The sequence below is a fragment of the Gadus morhua genome, chromosome 23 (assembly GCF_902167405.1).
Source record: "Gadus morhua chromosome 23, gadMor3.0, whole genome shotgun sequence".
NCBI lineage: Eukaryota > Metazoa > Chordata > Actinopteri > Gadiformes > Gadidae > Gadus > Gadus morhua.
Genome location: NC_044070.1, coordinates 12,281,148 through 12,308,911, shown reverse-complemented (window position 1 = coordinate 12,308,911; position 27,764 = coordinate 12,281,148). Strand labels below are relative to the sequence as shown.

The 27,764-nt window shown below is 47.9% G+C and overlaps 1 protein-coding gene and 1 long non-coding RNA gene across 2 annotated transcripts; one reads left to right on the top strand and one right to left on the bottom strand.

Moving 5' to 3' along the window:
* Window positions 1-82: 82 nt before the first annotated feature.
* On the top strand, window positions 83-976 carry LOC115537073 (uncharacterized). The gene is made up of 3 exons (XR_003974773.1): window positions 83-193; window positions 772-831; window positions 913-976. It is a non-coding gene; the product is annotated as an uncharacterized LOC115537073 (long non-coding RNA).
* A 4,007-nt stretch (window positions 977-4,983) lies between these two features.
* Window positions 4,984-7,853, bottom strand: fzd8a (frizzled class receptor 8a). The gene has a single exon (XM_030349467.1). The coding sequence runs from the start codon at window positions 7,405-7,407 to the stop codon at window positions 5,635-5,637; it is 1,773 nt and encodes a 590-aa protein (XP_030205327.1). The 5' UTR covers window positions 7,408-7,853; the 3' UTR covers window positions 4,984-5,634.
* Between the last annotated feature and the right edge of the window lie 19,911 nt (window positions 7,854-27,764).

Below are 27,764 nucleotides of genomic sequence, written 5' to 3'. Positions count from 1 at the left end.
TCTGGAAGTTTGTTCCAGGTCCGTGACGCTAAAAAAGTAGAAACTGGAGAAACTGACCATTCTTCATCGATCTCGTCTCGAGCTTCTCACAGCCAATCACAGTGTTTGGCTGTAGCCCTCCGTCTGTAACCCAGATTGTGTTATCTTTAGCTAGTTTTGAAGAGGTTTCGATTTGTTTGGCTTTTGAATTCAGGTGAGCCCTTTCGTTGGAACTCCTCTTCGTATTTCATCGTGATTTATTTATTTTCTTCATCAAGGGAAATTTAATGGGGTGATATTATGCCACCAGGTGTGAGTATGATTAGCCATTACAAGCCGTTTGAATATCGGCCTTTTCCAGTGTTTTGGTGACATCGGAAGTAGGTGCCAGTCCACCCTGATGTATGGTGGATAGATAAGTAACATTAGCTACAGTCCACTGGGTAGGCTGGTAGACTCAGACTGATCTATCCAGCATACATCTAGGTGGATACTCCCACCTGTGATGCCACTAAAACACAGGAAAAGGCCGATCTTCAAACTACTTGTAATGTCTAATCACATTAACACCTGGTGGCATAATATCGACAATTGAATTCAGTGATGAGAGTCCCAGTTTAGTTTAAGTACTTTAATTTGTTTCACTAGTTTCCTTCTCTATGATGTTTGAAATGTTTGTTAAAACGTCTGCCGTCTGACGAAACGCTGAAGTCTGGCTCGGCCAAACATAATAGCTTACATAGTCTCCAAACGGTATTAAAGGTAGAGTTGTAACTGAGTGTTTTATCATAGATCGAGTATCTTCTGGGTCGACGGATGATGATGACATAATTGAACGCCCTCTCCTGGAAGGTAAAGGCAACTTAACACCCAGCTGTTGGGACTATGAGTGTACCTCAAAGTTTGTAAATCGAATTTGTCTGTGAATTTCAGGACTGACCGCGGGAGCCGTAGATGGACTAAAGACCAGGGTTCTACCATACTGAAGTTGTAAGGTAAGATACTAAAAAAACATGCCTTTTCGATTTCTTTCTTGGTCAATGAGAAAGTGTCCTGTTATATCTAGGGAATGTACAGGTATCTTGCCTGTGGGTTTAATTGTTCATCCGTTAAGAGACTTGGTGTTGTACCAACATAATTGAATGAGTGATGAGGTGTTCCAAGTTTTAACTGTAATGAGATGTAGTTATCTCACACCTGAAAGTACATTTCTGCTTCGTGTATTCAAAATCAGAAAGTCCCCAGACCGGCCTGGTACAGATGTTTCTGTTACCCCAAGTCAGGGATCATCAGTCGGTTAGAACGGTTCCTAATAAAACGTTTCTCCCAAGCATAACCACACAACTCTACAGTACAGAACATTAAACCAAAACTAGGTTCATTATAAATGAAAAACAATATCAATACATTTTGGTGCAGGTGTACCCATCTTTCTGTTTTGATTTTTATTCTGAGTACTGGATTGAGCTTTTATACTTTTATTCTAAAAACCCTAGCTGGGAGCGCTGTTAAGTTTTCTGTTTTTCCCCACTGTAGTTTGGGGTTTTAATCCTCAAGGGCTTCGATGCTTCAGAGATATTGAATGACGGTTAACGCTTGTTGCTTCACAAACAAACATGGTGTACATTTGAATGGATTGTTTTGGCTCCAGGAAATGTGTTTGATATTGAATGTGAAGGTCTTTTAGACGTTTATGTGATGTACTCTTTTTGGAATGGCGCATGTGATGAAATTTGTTCTGCTCTTGAGTTTGAGGAGAACCGGCTTTCTAAAATTTCATTCACCCAGAGTTCACTCGATATGGTCTGCGGGGGTCAATAGCTTCTTCAGACACTGGTCACCAGGTCAGCCCGTGGGATTCTCAGAGATTTGTTGCGTTGAAGTCAGGCTAATTTCAGAATGCAGCAATACATTTGCAATATCTGCATTACAGGTTATAAACCCATCTGATTAAATGGATGGCTTTTGATTCATATAGGCCTATGATTTGTAATTTTGCTGTACTAGTCACCAGCCCAGAACGGCAATAGGTTGACTCCATGTCTAAAATGCATTGTTGAGATTTGTAAATTCAAAGGGGGAGATAATGTATTGACTAGAGTTACACGCACACTACACACTTTGTGCAGTTCAACCGACACAGCCCCTCCGTGTTAAAAGATAAAATGCATACAAATGTATCTGGGCCTGAGGTAGGGATCAATTGCCTCATCAATAAGCATGACCTCTGGCCACTCGCCGGCAGATACGGAGGCCTCACCTGACCAAATCAAACGCCTCCTGCGTTAATATTTGATAGAAGCAAGCCGTGTATGATCACCCCTCCCGGTGGAGGAGTGGATGAGCAGGAGAGGCTCGGGCAAACGACTGACTGCTCTGGCTTATTGGGGGAGACAAGTCAATCAAGCCTCTCTCCCTTACACACCAAAACACTCCCCCCTACGTGCGACGACTAGATTACAGGGTCTGGGAGGGCGAGACGTCTTGTCTCGTCCCCTTTGACCGTCTGCTTGTGCTTGTTTGTCTGTGATCAGAGCGGTCGCTCATGATATTGGAGCAGGGGGTGGGGCACACAGGGAGACTGTGTTGGGGGGGGTGGGGGGGGGGTGGATGTGTAAAGTGATCACAGAATAGTTTGTATGGATGGTGTTAACTTCTCCAACCGCTGGAGTACCCCAGTTAGGTATGGTCAGTTTGGTTGTGTATTCTATGTATTCAAATCACATTTAGATTAATATATTAAATGACAATTCTTTTTTTTATTAGCACTTTGTTTGTGATGGGGTTGCTTAGAACATCAAAACAACAATCAGTTGGATATTCTTGTCTTTATGCATCAAAATATTTGCACCTTTTTAAGTGCAAATAAGACCCATTTGGGGATGTTAACTGTTGATCACTTTCCCTGTGTGTAGAATCTCTTTGACCTCCTCTTGAATACTTTCCTACTCAAAATACACAAAACAAGGTTGTTGACCTCTTATGGGAACGAATCTGTTCCAGGATAAGAACACGTCGTCAACAAGTCTGGACGTGACCTTTTATGTCAGACCATTCTGACCATGACCATGGAGGCATTGGAGCAGGGGCTGGTCATAGTAAGATTGTAGTTTTAATGCAGGTGCACTCTTCTAGTCTAGAGTAGTGAAGTATGTGACCAAAACGATTCAGAAATCCAGTTTCTGTGACTTACTGCTAGGGTAGATATGGTATATGATCACTGTCAAATTAATCATAAAGATTTGTGAGGATTAGATGGGTTAGTTATGGACACAGGTGTAATGTCTTACTTTGTCCACTAGATGGCGATGCAAATGTATCTTACTTCCATCAGGTGGTTGTCAGGCCTAGCTGGATCTGTTGACAGTTTGACAATAGCAAATCTAAACTTTTTCTAAAAACTAAGCTGTATTAACAAGGATACAATTTAGGGTAATGTATGCTGATAATCTGATTAGCTGGTCTAATTGTGAACCGAGCTGGGAATTCATTATTAAACATTTGATTAGGAAAACTTGGGAATAGGCAGAGGTAATGGCAGGGAGATGAAGTTTGAAGGGCAGAAAAGAAATTCACAATTCACCACAACTACAGCCCCGAACAGAAAGACGAACCTGTCAACGGCTTAGAACTTTCAGACAAAAACGGTCCGAAATGCAGTCCCGATTCGGACCCAGTGACACTTTTGTACCTCCTTTTCTTATTCTCCTCTCATTCTCTTTCTTTCACCACGGCTCACCTTTCAAGCCGGCTACAGTGTGGTGGCGAGCAGACAGCAGTGGTAGTGTCCCTAACAGCTGGGCCGCGCTGAAAGAAGCCTTGTAAGAAGGTGTCATCTACTGTCTCGACCGCAAAAAAGGGAAAGAAACGGAGAATGAAGCCATCACTACAGAGCAGCCGTGTCACCGATGACTGGGGGAGTTTCGGGGTCGAGGGGGGGTGGGGGGGAGGAAATCAAAGGGAAATGTCTACTCTGCAGTTACAGTCTATCATCTTATGCCAGCACATTGGGTTAATTGGGACCCAACTAAATACATTGTTGCAGCGCCCCCCCTCCCCTCCCAAAAAAGGAGCAGAAGAAGGGGAAAAAAAAGGAACAGGCTCACTAAGGGGGTCCTAAGATGTGAGATCATGTGCATAGACCACCTGTGGGGCTTTCATTGCCATTTCAATATCATTCATGTCACGGCCCCCACTGCACTCTGATACAGCCCAGAGGACCTGGAGAGAGACGGGGGAATGTTTCCTTTCTGTTCTTGACGACAATAAAACGTTAAAATACACAATCCATGCAGAGGTGCAGGGGGGCGCGGGCTGTATGTGTATGGGGGTCAAACTGCCTGAGTACCCCCCCCACACCCACCCCTTCCTCGGTACCTCTGCATGGATTGTGTAAAACCATGGCCCCTAAAATGCCCTCTTTTCAATTCCACAACGTCCATCAAAGCCTGTGTGCGGCGATTGCAAAATAGGCACCGTTAGGAGAGACAGAAACCTTGGCACATCACACGCCGAGACCCCCCCGCCGCCCCCCCCCCCACCGCGAACGCCCCACTCCTCATACACGCCACCTTTTATTGTGAGCTGTTTAAAAAAAAAAAAGATCAAAGTTACCGCAGATGAAAAGGGTCTGTTCCCCTGCATTTATACTCCATTCACCGAACCCTCTTTTCTTTCCCTCTCTCTCTCTCTCTCTCTCTCCTCTCTCTTTTTTCTAAATTAAGAAAGAGGGCCCGGGCAGGCATGTGAAGAGGACTTTTAACAATTACCGAGATGCTCCAGCTAAACCCCTGCCTCTAATTACCGGTCTCTGATGGTTAAAAGGACTATTTTTCCCTTTCTTTTCATTTCACAGACAAGACTCTCAGAAAACAGTGTGTCGCGTCCCCGTCCCCCCCTCGACACGCTGACATACATTGAACCCGCGCAACACGCTCGCGATGGAGGCTCAGGCCTCCGGACTGGGCTACGACCCCATAGAGAAGAACAGGGTTCACACGGGAATTGAGATTTAGCATCATGTGTTTTTTATTTTCAAAATAAAAGTCATTTGTATTTCCCCCCCTTCCCCCGCCTCACAAAAAGACATCTACAGTATTTACAAATTTACAATAGCTTATAAAGTATTCTGTTATACACAAAATTTACACGTTTGTACAGAACCATTTGATATAAATACGAATACAAAAAAAGTAGGGTGCCCCATAGAAAAGGTGGGCACTTTTTTCTTTAAGGCTTAATTTAAACCAGCTAAGGTGATTGAATTATACAATGGAATAGCTCTGGCACTGTGTAGTAAGAATGGTTAAAAACGGCTCGACGCTCTTGCCACAAAGCAAGCTACTAAAAAATAAATCAAATTTTGTCTCTTTGCCTCAAAAGGCATTTCAGAACAAGCAATGCCGACATTGCAGATAAGCTTCAGTCTGTAACACCCTTATACATATAAACAGGGAGAAATTATCCTGTGCTAATGCTGGGTACATTGTTTTCGACCAGTCCCCCCCCCCCCCCCCCCACACACACACACACAGCTTTCTTCCACATGGGCCCCCATCAACAGTTGATTACTATGCTAATTGTTAAGGCTTCGGGGGGTAGTGGTGGTGGTGATGGGTTATCTCCCAAACAATTAGCGCTCCGCCGGGCCGGCCCTTAGACCTGCTGGGACAGGGGCAGCTGCTTGGGACAGGACACGGAGCTGGCCGTGCCCGACCTCCAAGTCAGACCCGTGCTGACGTCACTGTACATGGAGCCGCCCGTGCCCTTGCTGCCCCAGCAGCAGCGCGTGCAGAAGGCCCTCCACGATTCCAGGGTCTTGCCGGACCATATCCACACGCCCGACGTGATGCCCACCAGGAGGCACATAAAGTACTTGAGCATGAACACGGCGTAGTCCGGCCGCCGGCGCGCCCGCTCCGACGAGCAAGTGCAGTTGTGGCTCACCTCCCAGCTCTGGCGGTTGTGTTGCTCATAAAAGTAGCAGGCAACGATTACTGTGGCGGGCACGGTGTACAGCACCGTGAACACGCCGATGCGGATCATCAGCTTCTCCAGCTTGTCAGTCTTGGTGCCCCCCTGCTTGATGACGCTGCGTATGCGGAACAGCGACACGAAGCCCGCCAGGAGGAACATGGTCCCGATGAACAGGTAGATGACGAGCGGCGCCAGCACGAAGCCCCGCAGGTTATCAAGGTTCTGGTTGCCCACGTAGCAGATGCCCGCCACCGAGTCCCCGTCCACCGAGCTGAGGGCCAGCACGGCGATGGACTTCATGCTGGGGATGAGCCAGGCGGCGAGGTGGAAGTACTGCGAGTAGCCGGCGATCGCCTCGTTACCCCACTTCATGCCCGCGGCCAGGAACCAGGTCAGGGACAAGATGACCCACCAGATGGAGCTGGCCATGCCGAAGAAGTAGACGAGGAGGAAGACCACCGTGCACAGCGCCGGCCCGGTGGTCTCGTAGTGGACGTGCTCTGCGTCGTAGTCCCGGTTGCACGCCACCTTCTCGTGGCCGGCGATGAGGCGCACGATGTAGCCAATGGAAACAAACATGTAGCAGGCGGACAGGAAGATGATGGGGCGCTCCGGGTACTTGAAGCGCTCCATGTCGATGAGGAACGTAGCCACCGTGGCGAACGTTGACACGAAGCACAGCACGGACCACAGCCCAATCCAGAAGGCGGTGAACGTCCGCTCGTCCGGCGTGAAGTAGGGGTTGTGGCAGGGCATCGCGCAGTTGGTGATCTGTCCCGTCTTCACTCGGTTGTAGAGCGGGTGGCGGTCCGTGTTCACCGGCACCATCGGCGGCAGGCAGTCGCACACCGGCTCGCAGGGAGCCGCCGCCGCCGGCTTGTGTTTGCCGGGCGCGCTGGGGCGGTTGCGCCCCGGCTTACTGTTGTTGTTGTGATGGTTCGGGTTAAGCGACTTACTCGGGTGGTTGGTCGGCTTCGACAGCACGGGGGACACCGTGGTGGAGTCGGTGCGGTTGTAGTCCATGCACAGGGTGTCGGGGTTGCCTTGCACCGGGAGCAGGTCGCATTTCATCCGGTCCGGCCAGGGGAAGCCGTACTGCCTCATGAGGGGCGCGCAACCTGCCCGCGCCCGCTCGCACACGCTCCGGCACGGGGGCAGGGGCTTCTTGTAGTCCTCCAGGCAAATAGGGGTGTACATGCTGCACAGGAAAAACTTTAGGTCAGGGGAACACTGGATCTCGACCAGGGGCCAGAATTGGTGCACCTCCAGTCCAGCCTCGTCCTGCGTGTCGTGGTTGAACTGGTTAGGCATGTAGGTGTAGTTGTACCCGACCCCCTTGCACAGGGGCACCGATATCTCCTGGCAGGTGATCTCCTTGGCCGCGGTGCCGCTGGAGCGAGGCAGCAGAGCCAGGGAGAGGAGCAGGTAAATCCCCAACAGGTCGTACGCCATCCTCCCGCGCGTCGTATCCTCCACTCTCACGGCTGAATCCGTGCTGAATCCCACCGCGATCCAAATCGGTCAGTCACTCGCAGAGTCCGACTAGATGTATCGCAGCGAGCCCATCTCGCTGCACTCTTTGGCACGGAGTTGCAAGTAATTTGCAAGCCGTGTTTACTTTCAGCAGAGGTGCGGACAGGAGAAAATCGCCTTCAGGCGAGCAGTCAAGATGGCTGAGGGAAAAATTAACTGCGAATCCACCTTACAACCGGCTCGTCCTTTTGTATTCCCGTGCAACCGATCGCCTAGAAATCTGCATTTGTTTCACGATTTAAAACAAAAAAAGCAAACGTGGGCCTGTGCGTGGAGAATGCTTGCCTTCTTTCTTCCAAACACGGCGGCTACATTCGGTACGCGCGTCACCCTGTCTTGTTTCCCATACACATCGTGGCGAGTCAGACGCGGAGTTTCCTATTTATATGTCAGCCTCTGCGGGCACGCCCCCTTCCCGGCTCCTCCAATCACTGAGCAGCAGGGGCTTGACTTCGCAACAAAAATCTAGTTTACCCTGTTGTTTAACTAGTTGTATCATTGGATTTAAATGTTAATCTTGTAAATAATAATGTGTTCGGCAAACGTCTACAATGTAGGGATGATATCGTTTCGGTGTCTATTCTATAACCGCAGGAGCCCACCAAGTATTTATGAAGGGGATACACCTACTAGGTTCTCCTGGGAGTTAATACAATTAAACTAAGTTCCCTATAGCACATTATCTATTTAATCGTTACTTTCAAATCGTGCGTGACGCAATTCCGCAGGAAGACTATTCTTTCTGTGTGAAGCATTTTTGCAAATTGGTTAATTTGCGCATGATAAGACTGCCCGTTGTGCTGTCTGTCCTCGTGAAACGCTGTTTTTATTCTTCAAATGAGGTGTTAATGTTTCGTTTAAGGCTTGCATGGGGCGCCGCGGGTGGCGTAATTGCGTCTGTGGCAAAACCCAAGCGCCGTCAAGGCAAACAGTGGCAGGGCCCAGTTAACTAACAGCGGATCAGTTGTTGGGAGGAAAGCATGCCCAGTGGGGCTCGCATATAAATAACCACAAAATTAAATAAATTGGTCTGTCTAACGACCAAACAAAAACAAAGAATGGTTGACCCCTTTTCAACGTGTTATGGTCTTTTAATCGAATATTTCCCTGCATACCTATAAGCCAATTATTATAATGTAATTACTCTCATGTTTGTTGTTGCTATCTCTGTTTACAGAATTGAATGGGCAATTTTACAAAAGCTGATCATTTCCTCGGCTGAGTGGGTGACATTCCAACCTGGCTGAAATGTAACCAAACCCTTAACAAAACGTGAAATCCGCCGGACTTCTATAATAAATAGAGTATGATAAGCAACATTTAGCCTAAGCATGCCCCACAAGATATTCGAGGCACACAATTACCAAAGCACAACTTGATATTAATTCCGCCAACATGTGTGTTGACACACCCAGCGATGTCTTGCATGCCAGGAAATCCATGCAGATGTTTATTATTTTTTGTTACTTAGTATGATGTAAAAACATGTGTATTCCCAGAGGTTTCCCATGCTCCAGGCATAATGAGGCATTGTGGGTGTGTGTGTGGCTCTCAGGCTGAGAGCAGTGGCGATTCACTCCAGCGATGAGAGAGAGAGAGAGAGAGAGAGAGAGAGAGAGAGAGAGAGAGAGAGAGAGAGAGAGAGAGAGAGAGAGAGAGAGAGAGAGAGAGAGAGAGAGAGAGAGAGAGAGAGAGAGAGAGAGAGAGAGAGAGAGAGAGAGAGAGAGAGAGAGAGAGAGAGAGAGAGAGAGCAGACGACCACCCATTTACACTCCCAGTACAAGGGCTTGTTACGGATGGGAATAGACAGCAGAACAAAAAGAAAATATTGTACATACAGAACTTGGACTGCTCTGTGTAGTTAAACCTGTGCCAGAGGGGAAGGGTTTGCCCTTCAATGTGCATTGTACCGTATATGAGTCACAGATAAATGACTAGTTGATACTGTGCTCTCCCAATAGGGAACCAGCCGTGGGAGAGGGAGATTGGAAGAGGGTGAATGAGTGAGGGAAGGAAGGATAGGAAAGCAGGGAGGATTGAGGTTGCTAGAATATTTTTTTTCTTCCTATGTAATCATTTACTAGGTTTGTGTTGGTCAGGAGTGAATGTCACACACTTTGGATTAGAACAAAAAAAACATGAATAAAGAAATCAAACGCGATCGCTCAATGAATATGTTTCCGGATCAGGTCAAGACTCAAATGGAACACATTGGGTTTAAATCCCCGTCCTTCAGTGGAGAATCAAGTGGTCCCCGGTGAAGAAAAGAAGCCCATCAAGTGTGCCTCTCTGACTCTGGACTTCGCTGAGAGAGAGAGAGAGAGAGAGAGAGAGAGAGAGAGAGAGAGAGAGAGAGAGAGAGAGAGAGAGAGAGAGAGAGAGAGAGAGAGAGAGAGAGAGAGAGAGAGAGAGAGAGAGAGAGAGAGAGAGAGAGAGAGAGAGAGAGAGAGAGAGAGAGAGAGAGAGAGAGAGAGAGAGAGAGAGAGAGAGAGAGAGAGAGAGAGAGAGAGAGATGCTAATACAACTTTATCTTGTAAAGGAAAAACCTCAAGGAGATTTAGCCAATCTGCCGGACACAATTCGGAGAGCCTGGCTGGCATTTAGCGGGCTCGCGCTAACCCCGGGCGGCTTGTTAAGACTTCATTAGCCCTGTTTGCTCAGGCCTTCCTTCTCCAAAGAGAGATGGGGAAAGAGGAGGAGGCCCCGCCCACCCACCCACTCCTCCCCCCAGCTCCCCCCGCCCAACCCCAGCCCAGCCCAGCCCAAAAGCCTCAGCCCCTCTAAAGACACTCCATTTGGGGCTTGTTTGCTCATGGCCGGCCCCCGTAATCACATTCAGGTGGAACCAGAGGTGGCTGAAGGGATTTTGGTGGAGGGATCGGTGGGAGGAGGGGGGGGATAGCTAGACACTGCATGTCGTCCTCCGTCCACCGCTGTCTTCTCCCCTCTTAACCTGCGGCTCCTCCATCGGCGCGGGGAGAGGAGGTGCGAGGGGGAGGGAGGGAGGTCAGTTGGGGGAGGGTGAGGCTCTGGCCTCCTGAGGTGAGGGAGCGTGGAACGTGTGCCCCAGTGAATGAGCTCACCTGGGGCCCCCCATTACCTTAACAAACACAGCCGGCCCCTCCAATCAGCCTACTGCTGGGCCAGCAGCCTGCCCCAGGAAGTCCTCCCAACGTAGCCTAGGGTGTGTGTGTGTGTGTGTGTGTGTGTGTGTTTAAGCTTTTTCTGCCTTCACGTGTGTGTGTCTTTAAGCTGTCACTCCTTCCCGTGTGTGTGTGTGTGTGTGTGTGTGTGTGTCTTTAAGCTTGTCCCTCCCTCAAGTGTGTGTCTGTGTGTGTGTGTGTGTGTGTGTGTGTGTGTGTTTCTGAGATTACATTGTTGTATATGGTGTGAGGGTGTTTAGGAATGTGAATGTTTGGGAGTGTGTGTGTGTTTTGAGATTTAGTCTTATGAAATATAGTAGAACTTCTGCAGGGCAGTATATCGGGCAAGAGCGTGGGGGGGGGGCAGGGGGAGAGACGGATGCATTACAGACCGGCAAAGGGCTCGCCGTCATTTTATCCTGTGTGAATCTGTGCAATATGTAAAACAGAGTCAATCCCAGATGGAAACGGCCGAAGGGATTAACGAAAAGCCGTCTCAAGACGGAATATCCATCAGTCTCAAAAGTAAAAAAGCACAAAAAGTATGATTATTTCACGACAAGAAAAACGAATGCAACAGAACAGAGAATGGCTTCCATGATGACAGCCCATGTCATGTGGCTGGTGCCAAGGAAATGTCTATTGTTGGCTGATCCTTGACTCTGTATGTGTTGGTGTTTGTGTGTGTGTGTGTGTGTTTCTCTATGATTGCATGGAGGTTTTCTCGTGCAATTGAAGCCACATGAACGAGATGAGCCGGCGGCAGCGTTGGGCTGTCTGGCGGGCGCAGGGCCTGCTACTTGACACCCCTGTCCGCTTCATCTCCCCACTTGTAAAACAGCATGCTGCTTGTTCTCTCTGGCCAGGAGAGCCAGGCAGCCTGCACAGAGATCTGGCTCACCTAACCCAGCAGGCAGCCAGCACATATGTGCTGCATGCACAAGCACACACACACATGGACACACAGACACAGACACACACACAGACACACACACACAGACACACACACAGACACACACACAGACATACACGGACGGACGGACGGACGGACGGACGCATGCAAGGATGTATGCAATATTAAAGTGAACAACATGCACATCCACATATGCTCACAGATGCATGCATGTTTGAATAGGCAGACAACATGCAAACTCAAACACAAAGGGGAGGCTGAGTTGTCTAACACCTGTGTGTAACCTGAGACGAGGCAGGGCCTGTCTGCGAGGAGTCTCTTCTCTCAGTGGCGGGTCTGGCGTTGCCATCTGCTCCCAGGACCCACAGGGGAGGAAACACCAGCCCTCACTTCCCCCGAGGTGGCCGCCTCATTGGCTCCAGCAGGAGCACACATGGATCGGCTGGGTTAACTCTGGGGTCGAGGTGGGAGAAAGACAGAGTACGTCGCCCTCGGGTGCTGCTTACCCTAGCCAGACCGATGAGGGTCTTTGTATCTATGTGTGTGTGTGTGTGTGTGTGTGTGTGTGTGTGTGTGTGTTTGGCCAGCAGAAGAGTGCTAATTAAGACCACATAATGACTATTTATGCGGCTCCTTTGAATTCATGTGATCTAAGCGCCGCCGTACCCGACCACCTTTGCCCGCTTCCGGATCCGCGGAGTGAGGGACGGACGGTCGCTGCCTGGTCTCCCGTGGGGCTTTGAGGCGGCGCCCCCTTGTTTTGAGCCCTGCCAGGGTGAAGGCTTCAGATGCACGTACTGAACTGTAGTGTGTGTGTGTTATCTGGGCCACCATCCCACGAGGAGAAGACGGTTTGACAGTTTGTCAAACTTTTCTTTTTCTATGGAGGCGTAGGCAACAGTTGTGTTTGTAACCCGGCATAAAAAAATCTACAATGATTGGAGATGTATGGATACAGAATGATGTTTATATGTTGAGAAATGATAAGTCTGACAGTTTTAACAGGAGGTGCACCAAAAAGCACTGTGGCATTCAGCCAAATAGTATGCGACTCCACTATTAAAATGGAGCATTAGATTATCCTCACTGTATTCAGAAGTGTTAGTCATAATAAACAGTGTGCAATGCGTACAGAGAGGAACCGCATCTCTCAACTTTCCACCTGATAAAGAAGGACCGCGGTTCCACCTATAGCTCATCTATAGCATGTTATATGGCAAGAAGAACGAGCCACAATAGTATGGTAATAACTGTTGAATAACTCTCTGGCTTCTACCAGTGTTGTGACTTCCTTGGTAAAATGTCCCCTGTTATACTAAATGGATTTCATCCCCACGGCTACCCATAAATGCTTCTCCACATAAGACTAGGGCAGGGCTTCATCCTCATCCAAAATGTACATTTAGCGTGGGGATGGATGCACCGGGATCTGCTCACATCTGTCTTTTCCTACTGGGCAGCTTTAATAACAAATGCTCTTTCTTTTTCTCTCTCTCGCTCTCTCCATCTCAACCATCTCTTGTTTACTAGCCCCCCCACCCCCACCCCCGCCAGTCTCCCTCCATCAGTACTGCGAAAACAGATGGCGAGGACAAGGCTGACCGCCAGACAGACGGAGATAGAGTTAAGAGGGACGGGAGAGAGGGGGGGAGTAAGGGAGAGGGAGAGGGAGCGCAGGTAGAAGTGGGTAAAAACACATCTGCAGGGTGGCAGGTGGAGAACGATGGAGGCAGCAGATGTGTGAAATGCACAAATGACCTTGTGGAGTTTTCACAACTCAACCCATCTCTCTCTGTCTCTGTCTCTGTCTCTGTCTCTGTCTCTGTCTCGGTCTCTCTGGCTTCACAGCTCAACGGCGCTCTCGCGCTCACTGTCTGACTTCACAACTTAACTTCTCTGTCTCTCTGTCTCTCTGTCCGTCTCTCTGTCTGTCTGCGGCAGTCTTATCATGCGCACGGAAGACCAAAAGATGGCCCCTGGCAAGCTGGCCGTGGCAAACCACACTGCTCATTAGCAGTCCGATTAGGATTGTGTTTATTTATGTAATAAAGCGCTGCGGATCACAAACAGCCGCGTTATTTATTAATTTCGCTGTCATTTTGAGTTTTCTTTTTTCCCTGCGTGCCGACGCCTGCCTGACAGGCTGGATGTGGGGAATACGCGCTGGCATCCATCCTAGAGTGAAGAGATGAGTTTGACGAGTTTCTACTCCCACACATCTCCGGTGGGCGGGGTAACTGGGGGGCACGTGGAGAGACAGCGAGACGGAGGGAGCGCCGTGGTGATAGGCTGTAAAGACTTGAGACAGCCGGGGGGGCTCTCCGTAAAGGCCTCCCCGTGACCCCCTCTATCCCAGGCACGTTCTCCAGCGCACCTTCACACTTTGACGCACTACTCCCCCACCCCCCAACCCCATCCCAACCAGCAGCCCCGCCCACTCTCGGTGGTGGGAGCAGTGACAGGCGCATCTCCTCCCAGTGAATAATTGATATGAACTGATATAACGAGCCTTGTCCTTCTTAATCCGCCATGCTAGCATATGCCTGCTTATAAACTCATTTGGGCCAAACGTAGGAACGAGGCCTGCTTCGGTACAGCTCCCGTCTTTTTGAGCACTGCGAAAGACAGCAATCAAACACGAACGTCCGTTGCGGTTAATATTGTGGCAGTCGTATCGGGTAATTACACGCCAGTCGCTGAGGCATGAATCCGATTTTTCCAGGGCCGCTTATGGCTGGACCTTGCCCATTGTTGACCTTGAACAACTGTGTCGTTACAAACGTTGCACTGTTCGTACCCGGCCAAACCACTCCTCCTATTTTGATTTCCGTCCCAGTGAAAAGACTTGCTTCACTTTTTGCACTTTTTTCGTCGAAGGATTCCAACGAAAACGACAGTTTATCCAGTGTAGCATTTAACCAACCAATAAGTGACATTGATTACAGGGTCCATAGAGGGTTTAAATAAGCAGTTGGGTAAATACACACCCTCTCTGTGTTGCCATGAGTAGGCTAGGCCCTGGGGTCTTCAGAAGCCCATCCAAAGAAGAGGTTGCTTTCCAAAGTATGCCGTCCCTTCGCTCCCTGGGGTCAACAGGAACAATATTTTCTTTATGCAATGGCCTTCTCCCATATACAGCGATCCATAAATCATATGTATGTACAGTTTACGCAAAGTCTTCTAGTTTATAGATGTAGCTAAATACACCCAGGGACTATGGTCCCAGAAAAGCTCCATATATACATTTATATATCTATATAAATACATATATATTTATATATATATGTTATTATTGTACAGGATAAGTAGTACCTCTAAACAAATCCAATGCTAAATCCCCGAAAACAAATGATCTATCTAAATTAATATATTGGTTTTGTTTAGAGGTACTACTTACATTGTTGTTTTTCATTTGAAGTAGTGTACTCCAGATAGCATGGCTTTAAGATGAGGAAACCTCACAAAAGGTAGCATCAATCCTGCATTCTCATGACAAAATCACATTAGCCGTTGGGGTCGGCCCTTTTTTTTTTTTTTTTCCCGAAACAGACATAATTAAGAGCACTGAATGTTGCATTAGCAAACACACCGGGTCCCACCAAATGAAATGCATGAATGTAACCAGATTGAAACCATTGTGTCTCTTCTCTGGCAGGGTAATTTCCAGATAGCGCGAAACAGGAATTACTGATTTAATGAGCGTGTGGCCTTCCATCCAGTCTTGCTCTGACTGTGCACTGTGCAACCGCATGCCGAGATGAAAACCCAGCCCTGACATTTTGGATCCACTTCCCTGCCTTTAAAACACCCTGGTGTTTGGCAAACGATAATTGGTTGGTTTGAAATCTCTGTGTTGAAATAGGGTTACTAGACGACTCCGAGACGAAGCCTTATTTGAGGTGATTTTGTCTCCTTTGCGTTCGCTGATTGCATCAGCTAGGTGAAGCAGGGGGAAGATAAAAGCTTTGGGGGTCTGCATTAGCTGATGATATCCGTCCATATACAGACATAGGGCATGTTTATCAGTAAATTACACCATTAAGATCCACATCTCCAGACAAAGGCAAGTCGCAGAGCGTACACTGCTAGGCTGAAGCTTCAATTTAGCAAGGTCAATCTGAGTGCTATGATGATACTGTACTTGTTATGGTATTGCCCGGTAACAATGAAGTCCATGTTCATCTGCATATCACTCTGAGTTATTTGGTATTATATATCCCGCAGCTTCAATAAACATTTCAGGGCTGTTTTTTATCTCCCCTAACCTGTGTAATCTCCGGAGCTAGCAACAACATTTGTTGCCGGCATGAACAAAGTCTGCAATATGTTGCGGGTCATTTCCACATTGGGTCTCCTGAAAGCAGTCTTGTACTCGGCATACAGGCCCATTCATCATCGTTTGTTACATAAATGGGGGCAAGATCTAGTATCACATTTGGCTTATGCTACTGTCAATATGTGGGCCAGCCGTCAGCATGGCTGCCATAGTGGTACTGTTCTATGATACGGTAGGCAACCTGACGAGAGCCAAACAGTAGGGTTACTATATAGATATACGATATATATGTGTAACAATTCATACTATTTATAATAGGATAATATGAATACACTAGTTACTAAAACTTATATTATATTAAGTGTTACTGTAATTGTAATAATAATAATAATATAATTATGAGTAATATTATAGTTCCATAGTAACCTACTAATTGCTATCACTTATTCTTATAAAACGAATTACACTTTGAGAAGTGAGGTGTATCAAGGACGCCCACACACACAATTGTAAAATGAGTGACGGGAGTGCAGTGGGCGTAGGACCACAGGTTGTGGAGAGTAGAGGACACGGGCGGGGGGGGGGGGGGGGGGGGGTGCTGTATGATTGACAGGCTACACGGGAAGCTCACCTGAGCGCCTGACCTCTCTTCTAAAGCCCTCTCTCTCCCCACGGTCTGCTTTTTTCTTTTTTCCTCCTCTTAAGAGGTAGAAACTTGAGGAGGGCCCATATCCGGGTGGAATGGCTCCAGGCAGTGACCTGTTCTGGGAGAGGAGTGACGAGGTATGGGGGGTTGGGGGGGCTGGGGGGGGTTAGCGCAGGGGTCTGAGGAATACAAAGGCCTTTCAGGTGAAATGCTCTTAGCGGGGGCCCGAGACAGACGGACTCCCACTGCACTGATAACGCCGGGGCGAGGGCAGTAAACCTCCACCCGACCCATGCCTGCTACACCCCGCTGAGTGCTTAGCCCGGGCGGACGGACGGGAGGACGGAGCGTGGGGGAGCGGTGGCTGGGTGGGTGGGGTTACTGGAGGGGGAGGGGGCGAGGGAGGGCTGCAGGGGGGATGTTGTTTCAATCTGCCAAAGTAAGGCGAAAAGGGCCTGACAGGTGAGTGAACACAAAGCACCTAAAGCCAACATTCCTGACAGCCACCCGCAAACAAACTCGCAGTGTTGGAAACTATTCCATGACACAAAGAGGGCTAATCCTCTTTATTAGAGTATAATCTTGGGGTAGAATTCACATTCCACTTGAGCGCACGGAAAGCAATCTGTTGATTGGAATAGAGTGGCTTGTATATCGATGTATTATGCAGGCATTTTCAAGGTCTGAACAGTGTTTCAAAGTCAGGCGAGACCATCTCGGAAATCCTCGCGAAACAATACGGACTAATTAATTCAGAACTGTTTAGGCAAAGTCAAAATCCAACCGCTGTAGCCTTGCGAAGGTTAAAAATGACCCGGTTCACTGTTTTGCTGTGGACTGTCAGTCATAGCCCAAAGGTGTAGTACTGTGGGCCTTTTGTATTCTAATGAAATGGAGATGGCTTTCCCCATTACCACATCTAGCCTAGCAGCCCCAGAATAAAGAAATAAAAAAGAGCCCATTGACACTGCCGCCTGTGTGTGTGTGCGTGTGCGTGCGTGTGTGATGTATATGTGTGTGTGTGTGATGTATATGTGTGCAGATGATCTCCAGCACGCGCCAACTGCGCTCCAAGCTAAACCCCCCCCAATATAACACCATGGCTAACGTGTGTGAATCCTCTCTGGAGGAACGCTCTCCATTCTCAAAGCGTCATTTCCTTTCTCTCAAAGTGTGCGTGCTGCTGCCACTGCAGACCATTAGCATTAAGACGTTCAGGGCCATTCTAACCTGCCCCCGTCCTCTCGCTGACTCCCCGCCCCCCACCCAGGTGCCATACATCCCAGGTTTTCCCAGAGCACCTTGATGAAATCTCCACGGCGGCCAGGGGGGCTCCGGGGGGGTGGGCGTATCACATTGTAGCTTTGACTCCAGCGAGACGCTCTCTGCTCTCTACACACCCAAAACCCAACCCCTCCACTGCAATGCCCCCATCGCTCCAGCCACCACAACCCCCCTTTCTCCCCTCCCCACCCCCACCGCTTCCCAACCTCTTCTTCCATTCCCTTCCCTCCTCTCCTGGTTTTTTCCCGAGCAGGTTTCACTCTTGTGCCTGTCATTCTCCTGCCTTTGTATCTACAGGCCTTTTTTTCCTCTTTTTTTCTTTGCCATTGCTATTGAATGCTGCCTTTCCCCGCATTGTCCCTCGCCTCTTTCTCTCCATCGCCCACTCTCTAACCCAGTCACTCTGGGGCCTAATTGTGAGATAGTTTTGAATAAATCCATTTATAAATACTTGTCTTCCGCTCTTTCTTTTGTCGTATTTTGTTTTTGGTTTCCTGTCGAGTGCGAGGGATCCTGCTGTGGCACTCGGCTGTGTTTTATTTCATGATTTTTTTTTACGTTGCTATTATTATTATTTCTTTTTTTTATTGTCATCATTCACGATGGTGGACAGGGTGATTCGTGTTTTCTTCTTCTGCTTTCAATAGAGGAGTGCTGCTCTGCTCCGCGGTCGTCGTGGGCAGCGCTTGCCGGGCCGCAGTAATTGTGTCTCATTAATTCCCACTGTAACGCTGGCTAGCTACATGGGCTACGCAATTAGGGTGGCTGAGCCCTGAATAGGTCGGCTAATCACGGAACAAAAGTCGTGGCTTAGGGGCCATTAGGGCCCCGAGGAAGTGCGGCCATTGTCAGAACCGGTCCGTGATGCTTTATAATCTCCCACCAATCACGGTGGGGGACGGTGTCCTGCTAGGGGATCCCGCCCCCTTTGTTTCAAACCAAACTTGTTTCTAGATGCAAGATAATGTGCCCGTAATACCTTTTGCCTTTCACCACAAAGATTGTGTCCCTTCTGCGTCCGGGGATTACATAAAATCAACAGTGGATTTCTGTATTACAGCGGAAAATTAGGTTTATGAGGAACGTTTCGCTGGCTTACCAGACGTTTCGCGTTTGTGTAGATTGTGATTGAGAGGCCTTGCCTCCCCCCCCCCCCCCCCCCCCTTGGTTAATTATGATTGGCTGCTCATAGAAATGACATGGTGGTTCTATGGGGGGAGGGAATACAAGATACACACTTTCTTTTCACTCGCCTCTCTCCCTTCCTCACCCGCTCCCCTCTTCCTCACCCTCCTTGTCTTTGTTCAGCCACTTCACCAAACTGCCGACTCAGGAGTCTGCAAGGACCTGGCTGCCATCCGGGGAAGGGAGACAATAGCGAACACTACCGTTATCTACCCCCCCCTCCCCCCCCTCCCAACTCACCCCCCAACTCACCCCCATTCCCTTCTCTCTCACTCTCCTTTATCCCCCTTTCTCTCTCCCTCTAGCTTTATCTTTCATCCCTGCTAATCACATCGTCAGGAGCCCAGGCAAGACATAAATGAACTCTCCTGGTCATTAAAATTAAGCATTGGAATTATTGACATGCAATTAGCCTCAGCCTTTTTTTTTCTTCACATGAGGACACGTGGAAAACTTTCTCTGGGGGGCTGCAGCTTATCCCGCTATCTACGTGTAACTATCAAGCCTGAAGTTCTAGGTGCTATCACATTTTCTTGTCTTGCCGTTTTGACTGGGTTACGGTGCTGTTGTCCCTCGATTATGTCAGGGATTATGCTAATGTCACGGAGGCACGCGGCCACGCTAACGACACTAACGTTCAGCCGGGCTTTTGCCAGCGCCTTTTGCCATTCAGTATCTCCCTTTCCTCTGTTTATTTCTCCCAGCAGTATTCTCATTGCAGTGGTATAACAGCCCAGACAGATTGGTTTCTAGCTCCATTTCATTTCCTATAATCCCCCTATCACTCAAAAAGCATAACTGAATAATACAAAACAGAAACAATATTTCTGTAAACATTTGGGGGTGAAATGTGCTTACACATTCACTTTTCACCGTCACTGCCAATTACTATGACAATTGGCTGTGTGCGTTTATAAATAGCCGGGAACACTTACTCAGACTTGTTAGTCAAACACACATTCCATCGTCTTTCCACTGCAGCCGAGCTGGAGTTTGACAAGCTGTTTACGCTAAGCCTGAGTAAATCAAATTCGAAGTTTGCCTTCCCTTCTCCAGTAATCTCATTTTGTTTACTGCTAGCACTAAGTGCATTAGCATCTGCATGGCCCGTCTGTATTTACTCAATTTACCCCTACTGTACTGGCTGTGAGCCAAACAGGGACTAATATTACGAAACGAGGACAACCAGCTCTGTATTCATGCAACAACCGCAGCCCTAATCTGACAATGACACATAAAATCCACAGCTGGAAAAGCTGACTTGAGAGTAGGCCTACCAACTGCCAGAAAGCTCTAGTTTTGCAGAGGTGAATGGAGATAATAATGTATTTTAAAGCCTGATATTTTTCCGCAATTTTCTTCCTTCCTGGGTGTTTACACGGAGGAAGCAGTCCTTTCCCAGCTGAGGGAATCACATACCTCTCTTTCAGGGGGAACACCGAGGACACATAACAGGAAGTAATTGTATATCGTTGCATTTGGCCAGAGGAATTCTGGGCTAGTTTGGGACCGCCTCAGGTTTACACGGGAAGCGAGACTCTTTTGACCTTTCTAAGAAAGGGGAAGGTGAGGCCGGGGTCGGAGTTCACCGGGCTTTCTTGACTTTGCGTCGGTCAAACCACTCCCATCGCTCCTTTAGAGAGACTGGGTATCAGGTCTCACCAGTTGTGTGGCTTCTCTTCTCTGTGTGTCCATGCTCCCAGAGCCCGGTCGCGTACCGGGTTGCCTCAGCCTGCAACCTCCAAGCCTCATTAGGCAGGAGCATCACAAAGGAACAAAGAGTAAAGACTCCTGAACCCGGGCCCCCAGCTACACACCTGTCATGGGTCTGGGTAAACAGGGGACCGGTGGAAACGCTTGCATACACTTCATATCTCTGTGTGTCATAGTAGGCCTAATCATGTGTTGGGGAATTTTTGGGTTGTCATTTTCCTTGGAAAACCGTTACAATGTGAAGCCAATCCGCAGCTTGCCTGTTAATGTTTTTGTTACGTTGTGTTTGTTTAATTTATCTTAAAGTTGTCAAACGGCGTGCACACACACTCACACACACACACACACACCCTGCAATGTGTTTTCCCACCAGTCAGGGCAAGTCATTAATTGTCAGAGTATTCTTAGCGCCACACCCTCACCTTATCGCTGTACCACTAATGACTGTTTGACCGCCAGAGCAAACGAATGATTAACAGGCCTCACTAACGAATTGCTCCATTCTACACCATGGACCTAGTCCATTGTCTTGCTAATGCAGCTGCGGCCGGGATGACCGACACAGCCTGACATATTTACTATCTCTTAAGATAACAAGGGCCAACAGCAATCCGGTTGCATTAACACCAGCCCCCACAGCCCCCCATTGTTCTGCTCTGGCTTAAGTTGACCCAAATGAATCCACTCAAAAATGTGGCCAAACAAGAATTTAGCAATTACCCTGCAATTAGTCTGTTGCAACTTTTGTTATTCAGTTAGGCGATGTGGTGTAATGGGAAGGTAAACCCAACCACAAGCAGGCCGTTCGGTTTGTTAATTTGTAGGTGTTTTTATATTTTTCTGTTAAAATGATTATATTATGTCTTTCCAGTCCATCTTTACTAGACTTACACAAGTCAGACAAAGTCAAACCCTTGAATTCAAACACTAGCATCAATGTCAAAATCCAATGAAGGATAAAAACATTGATACAAGTTAAACAGCCCTAAAGAAATAAACATCTACACCTTTGGTAAGTTATAAATGGTTCTGCCTTGGCCCTTGGGCAAATCACGGATCCACTGGTATGTACACGCATTCATCCCGATATCTGCTATGTCCTTCAGGAGTGAACGCTCAGATTGGATTTCTTCGAGGTAATGCCTTTTTACAGATTTTTCCGCCCCATCTTTTTGTGAGGATCAAACGTTCTATCTTGTCAGGCTCATTGAACCACTGTTGAGTTTGTACCAATGGCAGTGATTTTAATTTCTCCCATGGGCATTACAATCTCAACATCCCCAAAGTAATTATCAGGATGAGACCCCCCCCCCCCCCCCCGCCCCCTGTGGCGTTGGGGGGGATTTGATTGGATTGAGAAGGCCAGGGATGGCTGGTCGTGTCCTTATGGGCTTCAGGAGTTTCGATGCATCCCAGGTATGGCTGTATGACTAGCGTCTGCCTTTATAAATGAGTATTGGATAGCGAGCTACAGAGATAAGGTAGAAATGGCCGCCGCAGCAATGCATGCATGCACGCCGATTCCTACCTCGAAAGAGAAGTTGCAGTGCAACTTTCCCCAAAGGACATTCACCTCTCTTAACCTTCGACACGTACCCCTGACGATCTATTGGCTGGGATTTTGTCCCATTGAAATCGGATGGCAAACGTTGACCTTAAGAAACATGAGCAGTAAATGGATGGTGACGAGGGCAGCAGCAGCCACCTATGGAGCTGGATTAGATTGGTAAGGCTCAGACCTACTATGCAGCACAGCAGGCAGCCCAGGGCCACTGTGTCGGGCCGCAATAGGACCGGGGCCCATTAGAGCCACAAATTAGCGTGTGAATGAAACCGATTTGTCGAGCTAGTATGTCATCTCCATTACTCCTTGAGCAAACCCCGTCATCCAATCACATTTAGATATCGCGAGCACCATGACTGTTTCCGTTACAAGGGTAAATAAAAGCTTGTCCAACTTTTAAGGCTTATCCGTATGCAAGTCTGGAGCTTTCCGCCGAGTTGAATGGGCTGTTATTGAGCTTTTAAGGAGATGGCGGTGCCTGTGTTTGGAGATTTGTCGGTTTTAAATTGTTTTCCTCTAAGTGTGAAGAAGCATGTGCGAAATTAGAGGCGCAGGCATAGGAATTTATCAGCATTTATTTCCTGACATTTAGCCGTTTCAACACAGGCTCGAGCTGTGAACAACAACGCCCTGTCCATTTGGGCTTTTGATTTATTTTCTAAATTCCCGCTTTTCATGTGGCATTCTCGTTCTTTATGCAAAACCAATCCAAAGAATACACGTCTGAATGTCTTGCCCTGGCTAGTTAAACATTAATAGGAATGTCAATGCCTGAGCCTTGTGTTACTTTTTAACCGCACGCTTTGTTAAATATTCAATCTCAGGGTGACAATATACTGCATTCCTTTCCCATTAGTTGTTCCCTTGCGCCGTTGTGCTTTACTGCCACTCTTTCCTGCTCTCTCTATCTGTCTATGTCACTCCCCCCCCTACCTCCCACCCACCCCTCACTCTTTATCCTGTTAACTTTAATGCCCGAGCCTCCACTTAATTGGCATTTTTGTTAACAATTTCCCTTTATTTTTTTCTTCTTCTCTTTTCAGATAGTGTTAAACAACTGCGCCTCACACCTCAAATACACTATTTATTCATCATTTTGTACACGGTAGTCTGACAGCGGGAAACCCTATTAGGCAAGCTAATTTAAGGGGTTACCAGCAATCCAATTAGGTCTAATTGGGGGCCGACACAACAGCCATCAGAGGTAACTTGCGCTGACACCCGCAACCGCTAAACGCTTCAAACCCCCGGTTCTGGTCTCTCTCCTCCTGCGACCGGTCCTTGGGCCCCTTGCTGGGTCCGGGGGCCGCTGGCTCCGGTGTCAGACTTTATATACACGCCATCATTTAATAATGACATTGTAACATTACACGCGGTAAACAATGGAGACATATTCATGGGGGCGAGGGCATGGTGGTTGTGTGCGTGGAATGGGGTGGGGGGTTGACACAGTTTAACGCGACTGCTAATGCGGCGTGTTATCTTTTGTCACAGAACTTGCACAATGGGCTCCAAAGGATCGGGGGCTTTGTCTCAGGTGCGAGACCTCCATGAAAAACTCCTCAGTTCAGGCGCACAATGGGTCACAACTATAGCCTCCTTTTGGTCAAAGATCTGGATGGGCGCATGGAGGACAACGCTGAACTCGTCTGATTGTTTTATTGTTATTTATAGTATTCAGACCAAGCCATCCTCAAGCTCCGGTTTCCAGGGAACAATTGGAATGCCCTAACTTGACAAATGTTAACATGAACACATTTTGTTGACGTAAAACCACATCTCTTTAATGTCAATCTGTTGTTAATGTCATAAGGGGATACGTTAGGTAGAACTTTAACCCTGGCAAAGGGATTAACCTGAAACATATATTAACATTCACTGTGAGTTATACTGCGCTAAGAAGAAAATATAGACTGGAAAGGCGAAATCTAAATCTAAACAAATCTAAACAGATATTTCTGCTGGAATTTAAATGTAAACAACCTGATTATTAACATTCTTGCCAGAATAAAATATTTTTGTGTGTTATTCAACTGTGTTATTGACTTGGCTTTGGAGTGGTCATGCAGTTTTCTGGTCCGTCTGTATTATGGGGATCCCAGTTATAATAAAACTCAATTCAGCTTCAAAGCTGCACGCTGTAATTTGCCTCATACATAAAATACAAAAAGACAGGCAGGCGATTGCACATTCAGAAAGCTTAGTAATTGGGTGTTGTTAGAAAACATCCTAGTGTATGGTAATGGCCTTAACCAGCTAAACCTGTCCTTACTGACTGGTTGTGGCTAAGTTCCATGCATGAGGAGCAGGCACCATTAGACCGTCATTTCCTGTGCTGTGCTGTGTCAGCCGCTCAGCTGCTCGGCGATCAGGTACAGACACGTTCGATTTGATGGTGCCACTGCCGCCATCCTTGATTGCATCACTTCTGGTCTTCCCTCCCCTGCTATCTAAGTGGCCTACATGTTTTTCCTTGTCTATGGCTTGTATACTTTCAACGTTCAATTACGTACGGTATACCATTCAGGGATCTGTAACCTGTGTTTTAGTTTATCTGACCTGGGATTGTAGAGGAAAAAGTATTCTTGGGTCTGTGTGTTGGAAGACATTGGCAGTCCAGTCCTGAATATATTTACGAATGAAAGTCTACATGTTTTTATTTCAAACAGATCATAAGTGCAGAGAAAATAGAGAGGCAGAGTGAGAGAGACCTAAAAGCCTATGCATACAACTTGGCATAACATACATCACGTGACAACCTCAACCATTGCCCATCAACTCATATACAGTTTCTCATGCAGAACCTTATTTAGTATGATGCTATATGCTATACCCACCACACACATCATGTGATGCCTAGGTCCGACAATGCGTCCATTGTTTTCTGTTTTTTTTAGTTGTATCTCCCCGAGGCGATGCTATTTGCTGTCCTTAGGTTCCCACCGGCAGCAGCACTCTATCACTTAAATGGAGCAACAAAAAGTCTGAGTCTGAGTCTTTTCAAAAGGGAGCCATCTCTATTTTCAGTCGCATGATGGACCAAACACAATGGCTGATAACTGGGACACATCCTCTGTTGAGGAACTCGGAGGGTGACGGACCTCCGATTAATGAGACCCATCATGGGAAGGCTTTCCTTTGTATTCATTGTAGACACACAGAGATTGAATTCCTAGTATAGTGCGAACCATAATGTGCCAATGGAACAACATAAATGAACAACAATCTTAGCCCACAGAGCCCATCCTGGTGCTTTGAATGCACACCATGAGAGTCAGCTTAACGCCACTCTCGTCGTCCTTACAGCCTGATGAAATGAGAAGTAGATACCATAACTTTCGAAACAAACGTACTCCTGACACAACCCACTAGTCGCTGCTGGGGAACTCTCTTCTCTCTCCTCGTTTTCGCAATCCATCGCAATTTCTTTATTGACTCCCAAGTACTGTATAAACGGTGGCTCCCTGCCTCTCTAAGTTCAGCCGGATATGTCTACAGCCGGAGATGGCAGGAGAGATGGATCGCTATCACTTGTGTTGACGAGGCTCAGACTTTGATGATTTGATCTGTGAGGAGGACTCCTAATCACCAGGGCGGGGAGCGCGCTGGGATGGACCTGCTCGGTTAACCGTCCTTCCGGAATGAGAGCAGATGAAAGTTCCTCGTCCCCCTCGTGTCCCGGGAGTTACACGGCTGCATCGCCGCACGATTCACTCCGCTAAAGTTTTGAGTGTTTTTATGGGCTTAATACCCCTTATCGGATTGGCCAGGGGGTGAAGGGAGTGGAGTGGGGGGACGGCCGGGGGGGGTTGCTCTTTGAAATACATAACGCGCCCCATTTGCAATTCTAAACATCTCCGTCTACATTTTGCCCACCGCTAATGTTTACGTGTCTGTGGTTTCTGCCCCCCCGTCCCAACCCCCCCAGCCCAAACCCAGTCTGGATTCAAACAGAAGCTTGTGGTTAAAACGAAACAGCCAACAAACACAGGACGTACTGCCATTCCTCTTGGAGAGAGAGAGAGAGAGAGAGAGAGAGAGAGAGAGAGAGAGAGAGAGAGAGAGAGAGAGAGAGAGAGAGAGAGAGAGAGAGAGAGAGAGAGAGAGAGAGAGAGAGAGAGAGAGAGGGGACAGCAAGGGAGACGGACAGACAGACAGACAGACAGACAGACAGCAAGGGAGACGGACACAGACAGACAGACAGAGATATTATAGCCCCCCTTGTCTAAAAGGAAACCTGTCATCATATTTCACCTCGCTATAATTAGTTGGCGGGAAACTGTAAACTAGCATCTCCTGAAATGTTCCATGAATCACAGGGCCGGTGATAAGTAGCTATTAGGGGGGGCTAAGTCTGACAGGGGTGTGATTCTGAGGGGTGGACAGCTGTCATAGGCTGAGCAGGTATGGGGCTGCCGACTGCAGGGATTAACCCACTGCCTGCCGTACTTCAGCAGAACAGCACACGCCAGCGCAAGGACTAAAGCACTGTTTCTCAAGCCATAGGTTCCACTCTGAAGAACAGCTGTATCCGATTAATAACTGTCTGTTGGTATAGGCAAAATATTACTCCTTGAATATACCAAATACTCCTTGAATCAGTCCAAGGAAATTGCAGTCAACAAATCACATGTCATATACCGTCTGACAGCTAATTGAGCCAACCACTGTTGATAGCGGACTCGCACTTAGTTTTGACGTTAGCATTAACTTGGCAATTAATGTCTGTAAATATGAAATTGTATTTGCGAAGGTCGAAGTGGTCCAAAGAGGGTGTGGGTAAAGCGGGACTTGGCCCTGGCTGAAAACAGTTTGAAGCGGCTGGACGAGAGTGTATGAGGGCGTGAAGGTTTCCAAAGGCCGTACATTAATTGAACTGAACCGATTTCTTTCCTCCTAAAACTCTCCCACCTCTTCATCTTGTTAGGATGAAGAACGCCGGCATCAAAGCTCCTCATTGGAACAGCGAGAGGAGTGTGTTCGCAATCTGGATTAATTTGAAAACGGGCGATTATATACACAAATACAAATTGCAGTCGTGGCTGGGGGGGAAACTCATTGGGATTCCTGTCCTCTCTGCATGGAGACGACCGGGGGGGCTGCCCCCTCACGCCTCTTGGCGAGTATTCAGCAGACAGACAAGCTGTCAGGCTCACTATCTACTGGACCTCCTCTCGTTAATTCGGTGGACAGGAGAGCGGCTGTTTGCCCTGTGGAGAAAAACTAGACACACACACACACGCATACACATATACATGAACACACACACACACACACACACTCATGTATACACATACACACACACACACACAGGTATGCACACACACACACACACACACACACGTATACACACACAAGCACACACATATAAACACACACGCACGCGCGCACAGGGCTCTTCTCCCCGCTGTCCAGCTAGCCGGAGCCAGCAGCTACAGCCCAGCCGCCGGGCCGTCCAGGCAGGCAGGTAGATACCTAGCCTCCAGCCATATCAGGCCCAGCAGCCTGGCTGCAGTCAATATGACCGCGGGCTAAACCAGTGTGGAGCCTGT